We start from the raw sequence: 16,865 nt of genomic DNA, 5'->3' as shown, positions 1-16,865 counted from the left end.
CAAGTTCTAAGGAATCTGAGCCCTGTCATCCGGCCTCTACAGACATTTTACATCTAGTAAAATACATCTACATAGTTTTAAGCCAGCCTGTGCTATATAGATACCATGTCCTAAGAAACAACAGAATAAAGTGAAAGGCTGTGGGCACAGCTCAATGATACTACTCCATGTTTGGAGTATAAAAGGCCCTAAATTTGATCTGTGAGCCCCATCCTCCCCCCAAAAAAAGGAGAAGAAAAAAGAACAAAAGGTATAAAAAAAAAAAAAAAAAACAAGTCATGGAACAAGATGAGTTATTTGCATATCACACTTCTGATAAGGGTCTAGCATCTAGAATACATAAAGAATGCTTATAACTCAAAACAAACAAAACAACAGCAACAAACCCCTGATGTTACAGGGACAAGGGATTTAAATCCATTTCTCCAAGGATACAAATGGCAAATAAGCATATAAAAAAATCTCAACATCATTACTCATGGTGCAACTGCAAGCCAAAAAAACCACGATGAAACTACTTCACCCCTCCCACGATGTACAGGCCAAGACAACACATGTGCCAGTGCAAGTAAGGCTGTGGGAGACTGGGTCCTACACACTGTGACTAAGAATGTCCCAGAGCAGCAGTCTGGAGCGTCCTCAACGTCAGCAGCTCCTCTAGCCCACCTTCCTCTTCTGGGTGGTATACACCCAGTAGGTATGAAACACACACTTACAGAAAACCTTAGGCTGTAGTCTCCCTCGGTTTTCTTTATCCAGTTTCATTTTCTGTGGTATTCATAGTCAACTATAGTCCAAAATTATTAAACGGAAAGTGCCAGAAATAAACAATTTTTTAAGTTTAAATTATACATCATTCTGAGTAGCACAAAACCTCCAGCTGCCTCACTGTGCTTCCCTGGAACACGAGTCAGCCTTGTCCAGCATATCTACTTAACATATCATCACTTACTGTTCCTTAGCAGCCACCATGGCCACCACAGTACAGACAAGTGTGTGTGAGTAACTCTTACTTGATTTTAGAATAGTCTGTGCATGCAGGAATTCAGATGGACAAAGACAAGTCTTACAGCGACTCCATATGACAAATCATGAAAAGTTTCTAATTTGATAAGAAGATAAATTAGTTGTTAAGATCTACACTAAAAACAAATCTTCAGCCCAGGACATTGTGAAGAGGATATTCCTGCTAGTTTCGCTGTGATCCTTCAAACTATAAAAGCTATGGTTAGAATACATGATAAGTACTATCCTAAGACAGAAAAACAATGGATCTGCATATGTAGTAAAGATTTGCATATGCATAGGTAGGACTTGCATTAGCCTTGTTTTTAGTTCTTTACTGGGGGCCTTACAATATATTCATCACCTTACATAAGGGGATGGTGAATGAAAAACACAATATGGTGTAGCAGTCCTCCTTACCCACAGGGGGCATGCTCTAAAACCCACAGATGCTCACAACAGCTCATATATTGCATTCTTTCCTACAAAAAACACACAATAAAAGTCTAATCTAAGGCAGAGTCAAACATTAATAATCTAAAATAAAATTATTAAAATAATGTTGTAATGAAAATTATATAATGTGGTCTCTCAAAGTATCTTTTTCTTTTACCATTCCACTTACTGAAAGCACTTCTTGGCTCTATTTTGGCACATCTGAATAGCCTCCAGGATCATGGCTCAGGTGCTCTGGGCTATTTTCACATAGCCAGTTACCTGGGCATGGCACTGTGATACTGTACCACGGGATCTGACAACTGAGATGGCTACTAAGTGATGCATGCATATCGTGGAAACACCAGAGAAGGTGCCGAATCCTGTGAACGATTGATTTCACCACACCACTCAGAATGGAACATACTTTAAAACTCATGAAGAATGAAACTTCTGGAGTCTACACTTTCCATTTTCAAACCATGGTTGTCAATAAGCAATAGAAACCATGGAACTAAAAGTCACAGATAAAATGTGTAACTGAAGAATATATTAATTATAAAAGGACTAAAAGTTTAATGCTACAACATGAATCAACCCTGGAAATAAATTAAGTAGCTACATGTTGTATGAACCACTGAGAACAAGCACACTCAGGGACAGAAAGCAAGGTAGCAACTGTCAAGGGTAGGAGGAAAAAAAGGAACAGTTACTGCTCCTAGATACAGCTTGGGTTAAGTGTTTTGGAATTAAGACAGTGGTATTCATTTCACAACTCTGTGAACCAACTAGAAACTACTGAATTGTATACTAACGGTAAACTTTATAGTATGTGAATGATATCTCAATCTAAAAGTAATTCTCCTAAACAAAGAGAAAACAACAAAAAAGCCAGGTATGGAGCTGGGCATGCCACACCCTTAATCCCAGCACTTGAGAGGCAAAGGCAGGTAGATCTCTGAGTTTGAGGCCAGATTAATCTACAAAGTGAGTTTCCAGGAAAGCCAGGGCTACACAGAGAAACCCTTCTTGAGCCGGGCGGTGGTGGCGCACGCCTTTAATCCCAGCACTTGGGAGGCAGAGGCAGGCGGATTTCTGAGTTTGAGAGTTCGAGGCTAGCCTGGTCTACAGAGTGAGTTCCAGGACAGCCAGGGCTATACAGAGAAACCCTGTCTCGAAAAATCAAACCCCCCCCAAAAAAAAAAAGCACTGAGAAACCCTTCTTGAAACAAATACCCCCCACCTCCAAAAGGCCAGGTATGTTGGCATATACTGTAATTGCAGTTCTCAGGAGGAAGGCAGGAGGATCACTACAAATTCAAGGCCACCCTGGGCTACAGAGCAAATCTTATGCCAACTATGTCTATATAGTGAGAGCCTGTCTTAACAAAATAAAATGTAAATAGTTCACTCCATGGCCAAATAGAGATTTCCGTGTCCATCTGCCTCATCCAGTGTCTGCACACACAAGACACATCAGGAACAACTCTGAGGAAGATACTGGCTAAGAAAAGATTCCCTAGAGAGCCTCTCAACTGCAAAAAAAAAGCTGACTACTATTACACTGTGTGGGTTCAAATTTATTTTTTAATTTTTTAATTTTTTTTTTTTTTTTTGGTTTTTTCAAGACAGGGTTTCTCTGTGTAGTCCTGGCTGTCCTAGAACTCACTCTGTAGACCAGGCTAGCCTCGAACTCTCGAACTCAGAAATCCGCCTGCCTCTGCCTCCCAAGTGCTGGGATTAAAGGCGTGCGCCACCACCGCCCTCAAATTTATTTTTAAATGGAGAGCTAACCCAGTGATTCTCAACTGCATGGTTTTTGCCCCACCCTCTATCTCTCTCAGCGTCCCCCCAGAAGATGGGTGTTGTTTCCTCCAGAGCATAGAGTTGTAGTTGACGGAACTGGGAAGGAAAATGGCTTCGGGTGGACAGAGGCCAGGGGTGCTACTAAACAGCACAGGTCAGTCCCTCACAGTTCAGAATGACAGCAGTGCCATAGCTGAGAACCCCTGTATTCATTCAATGGCAGGTTTATTACTTTTAAAATCCTCAGATTTATATGACTGATGTATGTTTGACATTAACAATGTCAAGTATGTTCAAAAGCTTGGAGGCCATGCTTAAACCAGAAAAACTTAGAGTTAGGCTGGCCCCAGACTATCGCAGGAAAGTCCAACTAAAAAGAACATTCCAGGCCTTTCCCAGCTCAGAGTTGGGCAAACCTGAAGCAGCCAGGAAAATCTCTTCCCAAAGACACAGACTTAAGCAACAAACCAGACTTTCAAAGAGATGTTTATCAGGTTTCATTCTTCAGTGGAGATTGGAAGTTTTGTGACGTTTATTTAAAAGACTCACATAGCATGGGAGAATTTTTTCTAACACAAAGAAAAAAAAAACATTTACAACTGGAGCTGGTATACAAGCACTCTAACTGCATGGTCCCTTCAAGTTCAGTGGCAGGACACTAGCCACATCAGCACATCCCAAATCACCAAACGAGACCCACGAGTCTTACTTTGCAACTTCAAAAAAGATTTATTTTAAAGAAGCTACTTCCTATAAGACAAGACCATCTTCATTATTTAAGGGGAAAATAATTAAATATTAAATGTTATCAGAAAATCTCTCAAAGAAAACTGCTACATGTAGTTTTTCATAGACTACGACTTCTATGTGACCCCTTTTCTTATAAAACAAGAACCCTAGTCTATGTACTGTTCTACAACCTGTTCTTTTATGGATTTTTTGGGGTGGGGAAGGGGTTGAGACAGAGTGTCATTAAGTAACCTTGGCTTGCTTAGAGCTTGCTGTGTAGACCAGGCTGGCTTTAAACAGAGATCCATCTGTCTCTGCCTAGCAAGTGCTGGGACCAAAGGCATGTGCCTGAATGGCTAGGACTTGTTCTTACATACTTATTTTCCCATGACAATGGGACCTCAGCTATACCATCAATATAATGTCCAGTTGCATGGCTGACCACATTTTTGTTGTTCTGTTTGTTTGACTGGAGACAAGATTCTCATTATGTGGCCCTGGCAAATCTCAAACTTAAGAGATTTGCCTGCTTCTACCTGCTGGGATAAAGGGTACATGCTACTATGCCCAGCCTTGTTTGGATTCTCAAGACAAGTCTTGAAGTGTGTAGCCCAGGCTGGCTTCCAAGTATAGTCTGGAAAATGCTAGAACTGCAGGTATGTCTGTCCCATCACACCTGGCTTGGCTTGATTTTTTTTTAAAGAAGTTTCCTCCCAGTGCTCTCCGTACTGTCCTCAGTGTCCGGCATGACTACCTTTGCTCGCGAGTCCTTTACAGTTGTCCTATCTTTCCTGAGAATCAGCTCCCAGAAGGAGACTGCTAGTAGCTTTTGTTATTCTTGTTTCACATTGCTTGCTAAACTACCCTTCCTAAGGTCTCACAACTAAATGATGTCTTACTTCTTACCATTTTTGAGACATCGTCTTGCTCTGTAGCTCTGGACAGTCACAAACTGATAAAGCATCTGCTCAGCATGATTTACTCTGTCAGCAGTGGCATATCATGCTCTACCCGGCAGAGAGAGCAGACCTGCTCTATGATGCTTCTCTCAGCTTCAGTACACTGCCAGTGGGGATGTCTGCCTTGAGTCCCAGGACAGCAATTCTTTAATCAAGAATAACTAAGTCCAGGCTGAAGAAATGGTTCAGCAGTTAATATATATATATATATATATTCAAATTTGGCTCCTTAGATGGCCTGGACCCACCTGTAACTCAAACTCCAGGGAACCCAACGTCCTCTTCTGGTTTACATATTTACTTGACATGTACACATCCCATACATAAATAAAATAATCTTAAAAGTAGGAAAGAGTGAATAACTCCATTGTTAATGTGTTGGTGTTGAGTCTGAGCCCACATGACAATAATAAGTGTATGCCAGACATTACACATTTCTACCCCATGCTCACCCATCTGAGGAAAATCTACCTTAAAAACCATGGGCTATGGCTAGAGAAATGGCTCAGTGGTTAAGAGCACTGACTGCTCTTCCAGAGGTCCTGAGTTCAATTCCCAGCAACCACACGGTAACTCACAACCATCTGTAATGGGATCTGATGCCCTCTTCTGGTATGTCTGAAGACAGCTACAGTGTACTCACATATAAGAAATAAATAAATAAATCTAAAGCAAAACAAAAACAAACAAACAAAAAAACATGGGCTTTTTTTTTTTTTTGCAAAGTAAAATGTCGTGTAGTAGAGAGAAAATACATGGCCAGTTCAATTGAATGTAACCCACCAACACAAACGGGAGTCTATACCGTCTGCCCTCTATCATCTGACCTCAGGGTCGGGGTCCAGTCTGTGGATCCTTAAAGCCAAGTTCTATGACTTGAGCTTTGGTGGCTGTAAGTTCACAGGCAAAGCAGAGGGCCCCAAAGGAACTTACATAGAGCTGAAAATGCAGGAAGTGGGCCAGAACCCTGGGAGCCACATCAGGGAAGGTCATCAGGAGAGTCTGGAGGTACACCTCCAGATCTTTCTCCCTCTTCTCTACCAAGCTTCTAGAGTTCTTTCCAATTATCTTTTTGGGTGGAAGGAGATTTTTGTCAATTTTTCTCTCTGCAACAAGCTGTAAGGGAAAACAAGCACATCAACCACAGACCTAGAAGCTCTGCATCTATGTAAGAGCCAGGCTGCAACTATCAACTGTATCTTCTGCAACCACGGTTGGTAGCAGTGCCAGGATTGGTGCTCCAGCTAATGCATCTGGAATCTGGCCTCGAATCCAAGTAGTACTGGAAATACTAACATAATTCCAAGTCAGGAATTCCATCTTTAGTCTTTGAGGATATTCAGAGAAGTAGTGCTTATGGCCCCTGAAGTTTGGAAATCAAAGGAGTTTGTAACTTTAAGACACTCTCACTACAAATGCTCCACAGAAAGCAGCTCTTTCTAAAAGCAAATGGAAAATACAATTTCAATATGATTATTAGAGAATAAAAATATGTTTCATGGGACAAGTTCAAACTTGTATCCTCCTCAGGAGACTGTCTTATATTCAAGATGTATGACAATTTTAAATTCAAAATTTACATATACTATCCATAGTCTGTCTCATATTAGGGTTGAACTCCTAGGACCAATCAATTCTTTTGCCAGCTGTATCAAGGAACTGGCTTACTAAAGTGAGTTATAGAGCTCATGAGATGGCTTATCTGGTCAAGGAACCAGATGACCTTAGTTTAATCCCTGGGGCTTCTATGGTAGAAAGAGAACCTGTTCTCATAAACTGATCTCTGACCCTGACAGATGGGATGTGGCACGTGCACATCTTCCTCTCACCTAACCACACACACACACACACACACACACACACACACAAACACACATGCACTTTTTTTTTTATAAGACAGGGTTCTGTGTAGCCCTGGAACTCGCTCTGTAGACAAGGCTGGCCCTAAACTCACAGAAATTCATATGCCTTTGCCTCCCAAGTGCTAGGATAAAAGATGTGTGCCATTACCCCTGGCCATAAATAAATGTTTTTAAAACTTACAAGCAATAGATGTGGAGGCAGTTTTGCCCTAAAATTAATCTGTGGCACAATGGAGACTTGGTCCATAAGCCCCACATCCCCTAGAAACAGGTTCCCAGCTCTTTAGATTACCTTTTCATGTAGGTCGTGAAAATCACTATAACGGTGTTTGATCGTCCACTCATGGTTGCCATCGGTAACCTGTATGACATAAACCTAAAGGGAAAAATGATTTTTTTATGACAAGAGAACCTCAACCTACAACAGCTACAAGGTACTCAGTCCCCATTCCCCAAAAAGCCAGAGTCAGGCATCCTTCCATACCCAATGTGTGCCCAGACTTCCTCAGCCTCCTCTGCAGCCCTGTGAGGTCTGGAGAAAAGCTTTGGTTTTCATTATCAGGAAGGAATGGTAAAGAGTTTCTAGCTAAACACACCTCCTTGAACCTGGGGGTCGGAGGAATTTTTTCTTCCTATCTCTGTATAGTTGAAAACCCAACTTGTACTGTAGACAAGGCTGCCCCTTCCAAGAGAGGCAGAGCAGAGCCCAGTATGGCAGGACCAGTGTTTCTGCTATACATCTTTTTAGGAACCCTGATTCCATCCTAGAAGTAGGTCTTCAGTCAACCTCTTCCACTGGCTGTGGTTTTGACTTCTGTAGCTGAACCAGGAGGCAAGGCACCACCATGCTTCCAGGGGTAGCAGTGGTTCAATCAGCCTTAACAGAAGGCAATATAGTTTTGGTGGTTAATTGTCCATCAAAACCTGGGTTCAAAATCTGGCTATCCCATTTCCTGGGTGTGGCTTATGTGCCACTTATGTAAGTGACTGGGAACCTAAGCTCTCTCTGGGCTTCAATTCCTCCATTTTAAAACCTGGTGGGCTTAAGGACCAAGTAAAGCAATGAAGTGTAAAAGGATTTGTGCAGGCCTAACACAGAACAGAAGATAGGTATGCTAATAACATCCAATGAATGCATCACATCCAGTAACAAATGAGGATGGTCAGCTTGGATCACTACCTTGGCTCCTGACACTAAGGGGAAGGACAAAGCCTCGATAGGAAGGGCCTCTACTGACTGCAGCTAGCCATAGGTGAGTGACCTCATCCCTTAACTAGATCAAGCCCCATGGTCCTAGCTTCCCTTCCTCGGCCTGGAGCACGGAGAGATTAGTGAAAACAGTCAATGAAGCCGATTCCCCCGACCCCCAGGAGCAGCCATTTCTCCAGTGCCAGCCTGTTGCTCTAAAAGGAGCCACTAGCCAGAATTCTACTGTGACGGCTTCTCTTCCTTGCAAGCGGGAGAAAGAGCTAGATAGAGGAATAGCCCTCGGGATCCGGTATTAGGGTGGGAGTCAATGGGGTGGGGCAAAGGCAGGCCCAAGGCCCTTACCTCTGTCCACCCTCCTGGGAACAAAGGACAAGGACAGGGAGGTACTCAGCGAGCCCCCACCACAGAACAAGTTTTCACCTGGCAGCCTGCCCACAAGGCTCACAGGCCTAGCCTCCAACCCTATACAGGCCCAAAGGGCTTCCAACGCCATCACCGTAACTACCCTCCTTTTTTGTCCGGTTTCCCTTGTAGCCTACAAGGATATGTTAGAAGCTCGTGTCCCTCTTCCCTAAGCCATGACGTCCCCTAAGGTTTGCAGGCCCTGTACTTCATCCCTGAGGTAATTTCTCTTTCTGCACGGCTGGGATTTATTCTGTTCTCACCAGACCCCGAAGGCCCATTTTCCCAAACCTCCCCACTCCGCCGCACCTCCCCCCCCCCCCCCCTCCGAGGGGCTGATCTGGACTGCGACTGGTGTTTGGTTGGTGGGGGTGGAGATCGGGATCCACCGTCTCTCCTTCACCACCTGAGGATCTCTGGCCCTTTCTCTTGGTCCCACCGATCATAGACCCCCCCCTTCCGAGTCCCCTTCCTCCTAGACTCCCTAGAAGGCCTCTTGGGCTGGCATTCTTCCTTGCCTGGATCTAGAGGGCCTCCATCTCATCCTCCCCTCCTCCCCCACCCTCGGATTCCTCCAACACAAGTCTCCTTTTCTGGTCGCGCTCCCTTTTCCCCAACCCCCCTTCCCGCGCCCCGCCTAGAACCTCCTCCAGAACCTATGCGACCCAGCCCTTCCTCCGAATCCCCCATTTCTAGGGCTCCCTCGTCGCTATCGCAGAACCTTTCACCCACTCATCGAATGTGCGACCCAGACCCCTTCCTCAAAGCCCCCGAGTTGAACTCCGGGTTCCAGGCGCTATGGCCGCTTTGGATGCCCGCGTCCCCCCAGCACACCGTGTACGTGTCCACGAGCTCAGAACCCACGACGCGCGCCTCCTTGGCAGGCTCGGCCTCTCGCTCAGGGCCGAAGCTGAGTGTCGCAGCCGCCATGTTGCGGGCTCCACCACTGCCGACGCCCGGCGCAGAGTGGCAGCAGCAGGGGGCGGGGTCAGCGTCCCACCGCCCCCCGGCCCCCGCTGCCCCCCGCCCGCGCCCGCGCCGCCATCTTAGCCCCTCTGCTTTCTTGCGTCCTCGCCCCGCCCCTCGCCCGTAATTGACAGCACAGCCAGTGGCACGCATGCGCAGCTCCTGCAGCATTGCCTAATTTGCTTTTTGTATACCTGTGCCGCTTCTGTCCTCTCGGGCAGTTGTTTATATTGTCCGCTGGGCCCACGGCAGCGAAGGGCAGAGGCCAGTGGCCTTCTGAATTCTCCAAAGTCAGTCTGCTTTGCCTGGCCTCCGTTTCCAGGGGGGACATTAATAGGGTCTCGCCTGGCTGTTAGGCTCATTCCCTGTGTAGCAAGAGCAAAATGAAGAAGATAAGACTTAGGTAAGACTAGATTTAGAGCTGGAGCAAGAACCAGAGTGACTCTCCGACATTCAGGGGGTTTGTTGTGACGTGTACTGGTGGAGACTTGATTGTGGTGATTCTGCAGTGCCTAGCACCCCGCCCGCTTTCCACCAGCAGTGTGCTAGGTGCCACACTGGTGTGTTCAGGGAGAATGTAGATGAAGCAAACGTGCAGGTGGAAGGAAGGGATATGCGCTGTCCATCTGGTTTCCCAGATGACATCCTGCAAGAGCTCAAGTTGAGGAGACAGACTGGGCCCTGGACACAAGAGCTTCAGTGCTTGAATGAGGAAACATCTTTAACCATGGGGAAGACCTAGCTGGAGAAGAGATGACCCAACCGGAGGATGAAGAGAGAGAATCCTGATATAGATAGGGTTCTTAAGGGACACTTGTTGACACTTGTTGACTTAAGCCCAAAGTGAACATTGGTTGTTGTCCTTGAAAGATGGAAGGTTGAGGCACAGTGGATCTGGCTGAAGGGCTTCAGGCCAGCCTTTCCTTTGTGGGCCAGTGACTTCTTCCCTTACTAGTTTCATATTATACTCGGAACCTTACATAGGAGGCTTTTCTTGGCAGGATTTACACTTCCAGTCTCTGTTGGCATGTTACCATCTCTGCTGGGGGGGTGGGGGGTGGGGGGGGAGCATGTAGTATAAGGTAGGGATTTTCCAGTCAGCCTGACCTCAGGCAAGTCACTGTCCATCTGAGAATCTCTTCTTTCCTCATCTGTAAAATAGGGGTGTTATCATCCACCTCTCCGATTGCATAGAAGATTGAACTGTTTTTAGAGACCCGGCCTAGCTGGAGCCCACTACTTCACATTTCCTGTGTGGGCCTGGGCTCATGTTTTTATTCATTCAGGAAACTTTTCCTGTGGCTGTGAGATGAGGCTGTTGAGATTATGAGAAAAAAATATATACATATATGAATGAAACTTGAGTTTAGTCCTGGGAACAGAGAGAGAGAGAGATGACTCCTGTAAGTTGTCCTCTGACTTCCACATGCACTCATAAATAAAAGCAATAAATTATGAATTAGTTTTTCTTGAGACTTCCCTGGCGGGGGGGGGGGGGGAGCATCTGGAGAACAGATGGAAAGAGACCTGGTCCTTGCAGTCCTTTATAGCGCCTGGCCCTAGGCAGAGGATACAGGGACTTTGGCCAGCCTGAGATTACAGGGACCAGGGAGGGGGTGGAGGATATTACAGGCAGTGGTGGGCTGGGCTGGGAATGCAGCAGGAGGTGGAGAGAAGCAGGGCTATTTAAGCCCAGGCCGAGGGCTGGCTGGCTGGCAACCCTAGTAGCCTGTTCTGTGAGCTGTCGCCAGCATGGATGACATCTACAAAGCTGCGGTGAGAGATGAATCTTTAAGGGTTGGGGGTAGGTCCATTGGGGGTTCACTCAGCTAAGAATGGGGGGCAGGGGTACCCTAGGGAAGTGATGGAGGACTCAAAAGGGCCCACACACACCTGTAGCCCAGCCTCTCAAGCTGACATTTGAGGGGATGCAGAAAAGGTAGCAGTTTTGGGGTTTGTCAATGTGGCTAGAGGTTGTGGTCTCAGCTTTCAGCACCTTGTGTCTCCCTCTGCTTCTGAATGTCTAGCCATCACTGTCTTGGCTATTCTTCAGACATCCTTTGATCTTTCTCAAGTCTTCCCATCTCTGTCCCTTCTTCACTGTGTCTCCGAGTCCTTGTCTCTCTGTGTGTCTCCAGCTCCCCGCCACCTGCCCCCAATTTCTACTTCTCACAATCCGCTTCTTACATGTTCAGAGCTGCCATCCTCCTCTAGCCCCTTAGCTGGCTGAGGAGGCTTTAGAAGGTAGGAGGAAATTGTGAGAGGGCTGGAGAACTGGAGTTCTGGGATGGGGAAGATGCTTTGAAGGTACAGGCCTGGGGAGAAGTAGAGGAGAAGGAACGGATTGTTGAAACCTCAGTCCCTGGCAGGCTCAGGGCTCAGGTAGGAGTTGAGAGCGATAAGAGTCCGGGTTCGAGAACAGTGACCCTAATACTCTTCAATTTCCTGGGGACACTGAGGAGCTTTTGATATACCTGCTCTAGGGACAAGAAAATCCTAGGAAACAGCTGTTCCCAGGAAATTCTCTCCCAACCCCCAGAATATGGCCCCACTTGTGAGCAGGGAAGGGCTGCAGCTGGTTCCCATGGTATCCTTGGCTATCTTGTAGGAGTCTGTGGAGCTGGAGTAGGGGGGTGGCCCTCCACCCAGTGCCCATACAAGGCCTGGCGGGGCTGGGGACTAATTTTGGCTCCTGAGGCAGCACCAATAGGCCAGGGGGGCAGATAACACTGCCCCACCCCCTGCATACCAAAGTCCCCAGAACAATCACCAGGTTTAACTTTGTCCCCCTTTAAAAATAGCTCAGTGGCCACCCTGGTCAGGTTACAGTGGGTGGCTTTGCTCGCCCCCATGTTAGTTTTATTGTCTCAACCTGAGGGACAGCTGTCTCTCAGGCCATGCAGTTTAAGTTTCATTAGGATGACCTAAAGGGCATGGAATGAGTATTGTTACTCAGGACACCTTAGTCCTGGGAGATGTGCCTGCCTGTCACCTTGGCCCTAGCCCAGCCCCTGGGAAGCCAGCTGGGTCACCTTAGGGCTCTGGGGGCAGGAAAGGAGGACTGAGGACTTTGTCTGTAATCTGGGAATATATACCTCCTTCTGTTATCATTCTTCCCATCTGTAAGATGGGTCAGTCTCTACAGCAGTCTCTGCTAAGGCCTGAGTCTGGGTCCTGAGTTCCCTTTTCCTCTCTAGGTAGAGCAGTTGACAGAAGAGCAGAAGAATGGTAAGTGTCTCCCATTGAGGGGACAGCAGCGCTAAGTGGGGGGAAAGTGGGTATGCCTTTTCAGGCATCTTCTCAGAATCCCAAATTAGAGGCTACAATCTGAGGGTTCTCCTTGCTATGACCTCAAAGAACTCTCAAAGGGAGGTGGACAATTTGCTGGTGGCCCCAGGGACCTGGATTTCTAGTGTCCTGACTGCTGATTCAATCTTCTCACCCTATGTCGGACACAGAATTCAAGGCTGCCTTTGATATCTTTGTCCTGGGCGCGGAGGATGGCTGCATCAGCACCAAGGAGCTGGGCAAGGTGATGAGGATGCTGGGCCAGAACCCCACACCGGAGGAGCTGCAGGAGATGATTGATGAAGTAGATGAGGATGGTGAGTCCCTTCACCCACTCCAGGCTCCACACATGTAGCACCCTGGGTTCACTGGCCCAGGAGCTACCTTCCCTCCATACCTTAATTATCTCATCCAGAAACTTGACAAATAGCTCGTACTGTAATCCCAAGAAGGCTGAGGCAGTAGAACTGCGGTGAGTTTGAAGCCAGTCTGGTTGGGCCACATAGAGAGCTCCAGATCAGCTTGGACTGCAGAGCAATGTTCTATCTCAAACAAGAAGAGTGGGCAAAGGAGCACACTAGCCCTATAGTGTTGGTGTGTGTGTATGTATGTGTTGGGGGGGGCACTGCCGGAATGCTAACCATTCTCTCTCTCCAACCCTGCTGCCTATCCACAGGCAGTGGTACAGTGGACTTCGATGAGTTCCTTGTCATGATGGTTCGGTGCATGAAGGATGACAGCAAAGGGAAGTCTGAGGAGGAGCTGTCAGATCTCTTCCGCATGTTTGACAAGTAAGAACTTGCTTGGCTTCTGACCCTGACCCAAGCAGAGAGGAGAAAGGGGTAGTCTCAGCTGGGCAATGGTGGTCCACACCTTTAATCCCAGCACTCAGGAGACAGAAGCAAGTGAATCTTTGAGTTTGAGGTCAACCTGGTCTACAGAATGAGTTCCAGGACAGCCAGGACTACACAGAAAAACCCTGCCTAGAAAAAAACAAACAAGAAAGAAAGAAAGAAAGAAAGAAAGAAAGAAAGAAAGAGTAGTTTCAGATCCCAGGCTGGATATCCTGCTGTCTTTGTTTTCCATCCTATGTGATGAGACACAGAAGTGCCCATCTCCTAGTGTCCCTGCCTTGCCTCCTGGGGTTGTATGTGTGGGATGGCTCTGTCTCTCTTCTTCCTCCTCCCCAGCTTCCATCTCCTCCTTCCCCTTCTCTCCATCCTTCTCCTCCCCTTCTTCCCCTCTTCCTCCCTGTCCTCCTCCCCCTCCTCCCCCCCCCTTCCCTTTTCTCCCCCCCCCCCCCCACATCCTCCTGGGCTCTGAGATGCCCCGTGCCCTCCCTGTAGAAACGCTGATGGCTACATTGACTTAGATGAGCTGAAGATGATGCTCCAGGCCACAGGTGAGACCATTACAGAAGATGACATTGAAGAGCTCATGAAGGATGGTGACAAGAACAATGACGGCCGAATCGACTATGATGGTGAGGGGATGGGGAGGACCAGGTCCCCTCTTGTTCACCCCTTGCTCCTCTCTTACTGCTGACACATACATGTCCTCTTTCCACAGAGTTCCTGGAATTCATGAAGGGTGTGGAGTAGACACTGATTTTGCACAAAGTTGCCCATGCCTGTTCTTCTTCAGCCAGACCCTGTGGTAGGAGTGCAGCTGGGTTCTCTAGACTCTGAACCTGGTTGTGTCCTTGAACCTTGGCCCTTCTGGACTCTCTCCCTTTTCCTGTCCTGGGAAACACAAATAAATCCTTGCTCCCCAGAGGCCTGGTATCTTGGTCTGATTTTCCTGGGGTCACAGTCTTTTCTCGGGGTTCTCTCCTGCCTGATGATACCATCCCTATCAGGTTGGTGAGAAAGCTTGTATTCTGACTGTTCAACCCACCTTCTGCAGGAGGACTTTCATTAAGTCAGAGACATCTTGCTCTGTATCCCACTGATGACTGGGCCCTGCTGTAGCCCCAGAGCCTGCATTTTAACAAGCTCCTGGAGTTCGTGAAAGGCGGAGTAGACATTTGACCTTCATTCAGAGTTGCCCGTTCCCATTTTCCCACTGCGGGTGAACTGCCAGGCTCAGCCCACAGATACTCTCTCAGGAGGGGAGCAGTTAGTTCCGAGGGCACTGAATGCTCCTTGGCACAGCACCCTCTCCATCCTGTTTGGAATGAAGCTAAGTCTCCTGAGACCCAGCAGACTTACAGCAATATCTTCGCACTGCCTTGCGGTTTTCACCAGGAGTATTGACTCCCTGCCTCTGGGGAACGTGTAGTTTGCTCTATCCTCCAGCACTCATTTTACAGATCACGACCCCATGGCCCAGAGAGCCAAGGTCACCTGGCAAATTTGCAGGAGGACTCAGCTACCTTGCAGCCAACCAAGAACTCTGTCTGACAGACCAGATTCAAATGGACGTACTGTCTAGTTCCTTTGGCCCTCTGAGGCCAGCCTCCAGTCATCCACCTGGTCTTTTTCCCTGACAGGACATGAAGGCCTGAGGTCTGGTGACATCCCCAGTTTAGAGGTGGTGTGTAGGGAAAGGGTGTCCGGCAGGTCAGAGCTGCAGTCAGAACAGTGACTAGGGAGGGGAAGTTGGGGGTTTACAAGGAAGTGGAGGTATTGGTAGCAATACCTTCAGGAGAGACAGCTGATAATGACAACCAGGATCCAGCCAGAATGCCAGCAGCTGTCCTTGCTCCACCCTGTTACTGTATTGCCTCTGCACCTGTGCCCCAACCTAAGCATTCTTCAGGCAGGCTGCACATTCCAGAGATAGTCTTGAAATTCTAGACAACCCTTTGGCCAGGCAAGAGCTGCCGGGAGTTCCCAGTCTCTGCAGAGCCATGGGAAGAGTGGACAGGGATCTCATCGATCTGCCCTTGGGTTGGGAACTGGAGAGCTTGGGGTCCTATGAAGACATCCAGAATGACCCAGCAAGGCTGATGTCCCAGAGGAGGAGGGGCCACAGTGGGTGGTGCAGCCTGCAGAGTACAACGTTCAGTGGCCTGTCCACACATCCTGTCTGCAGTTATAGGGTTAGATGCTGTGTGGTACATCAGAGTGAGGCCTCATTCCTAATCTCACAGAATGTCTAGCCAACACTGGAAAATGGGAAGACAAAGGAATTCAGAGAGAAAAGCAGAATGGTGTGCTGGCCTGTCATAAAGTCATCTTGGAATGATTCCTAAAAGAGGTGGTTTTGAGCTGAACCCCAAAGAACATCAGTGAAACAACTGTGGGGTGCATGACAGGAAAGACTTGGAATGAGTCTCAAACAGGATAGAAGCCCGGCCCCAGCTGCTTCAGGGAGAAGGTGGGCAGTGCCAGGCCTCCTGTTCTGTCATGCTTAGGGAGTGATCTACGGTACTCTGCCTTCGGTTTACAAATGAGTTTAGTAAGCACGTAGAAAGCAAAGGTAAAAAGAATAGTGAGTCCCAGATAGAGCAAAGCAGCAGCTAGCTGGCAGGATCAAACCAGGTACTCAAAACACTCAGCAGAGATGCTCCCTCAGCATTGTTGAGAGCACAAACAGAAAATACCATCAAAAGGGGATTATAGCCTTTCAGCTGAAATCAACTGGGGAAGCCCTGTTTGGGCAACTATCTGGAGTTCCTCCATCTAGAGAGTCTTGGACGGAGGAAACTTTTTTCAGTGAGGATGGTGAGGCTTCCGAGTAAAAGAACACAGAGCAGCAGATAGATAACACCAAACCAGGCCCTCACAACATCCAGTAGAATCCAACGGGACAAGCTGAAACAGCCAGATGTTCCCAGTGGAGCCTTCTTCCCCATGGCTTCAGCCTTACTGTGGGTGTTTTTACATTATAGGATTGAATAGTGGTAATATCAGCTGCGTATGGTTGGCCTTTTGGCTAGTCTCAAGGACACAGTGTTTTTATTCTTAGACTTATCTCTCCTGTTGCAGAGCTAGGGGGTGAATTTGCCACAGGAAATATTTTGGAGAATATTTGAAATAAACATGCTGGAATCTGGGACAGAAGAGCCTCCCCTTGCTCCCAGAGTCTCCTTTCAACAAGCTTAAACAGTACAGGACAATTTACCAATATACTCTACATTGCACGCTCCTAAGCAGCTCACCTTACATAAGGAGTGAGGCACTCTGGGCTGCAGAAGGGAGAAGGGCTGTGAGAGAGCCAGGAGGCCTGCCAGTGGCCGGGAGGGACAGCAGGGTGGCT

The 16,865-nt window shown here is 47.5% G+C and overlaps 2 protein-coding genes across 4 annotated transcripts in view; one reads left to right on the top strand and one right to left on the bottom strand.

Annotated features, from left to right (window-relative positions):
* Nisch (nischarin) overlaps positions 1-9,496 on the bottom strand; it is a 36,556-nt gene extending 27,060 nt beyond the window's left edge. For 2 of the 3 annotated variants that reach the window (XM_028787469.1, XM_028787471.1), the window contains exons 1-3: positions 9,243-9,456; positions 7,089-7,172; positions 5,868-6,050 (exon numbers count right to left, since the gene is read on the bottom strand). In XM_028787469.1, the coding sequence (XP_028643302.1) occupies positions 5,868-6,050; positions 7,089-7,172; positions 9,243-9,338 (363 nt within the window). In that variant the 5' untranslated portion in view covers positions 9,339-9,456. Of the gene's footprint in view, positions 1-5,867; positions 6,051-7,088; positions 7,173-9,242 lie in introns of all 3 variants that reach the window. The other variant, XM_028787470.1, reaches the window with a different exon arrangement.
* A 1,587-nt stretch (positions 9,497-11,083) lies between these two features.
* Tnnc1 (troponin C1, slow skeletal and cardiac type) lies at positions 11,084-14,437 on the top strand. Its single transcript, XM_028787547.1, has 6 exons — positions 11,084-11,150; positions 12,572-12,602; positions 12,833-12,979; positions 13,339-13,453; positions 14,009-14,145; positions 14,232-14,437. The coding sequence occupies exons 1-6, from the start codon at positions 11,127-11,129 to the stop codon at positions 14,261-14,263; spliced, it is 486 nt and encodes a 161-aa protein (XP_028643380.1). The 5' UTR covers positions 11,084-11,126; the 3' UTR covers positions 14,264-14,437.
* The last annotated feature ends 2,428 nt before the right edge of the window (positions 14,438-16,865 follow it).

The sequence above is a fragment of the Grammomys surdaster genome, unplaced genomic scaffold (assembly GCF_004785775.1).
Source record: "Grammomys surdaster isolate TR1022 unplaced genomic scaffold, NIH_TR_1.0 125669, whole genome shotgun sequence".
Lineage (NCBI taxonomy): Eukaryota > Metazoa > Chordata > Mammalia > Rodentia > Muridae > Grammomys > Grammomys surdaster.
This window is presented reverse-complemented; position numbering and strand designations above follow the sequence as displayed.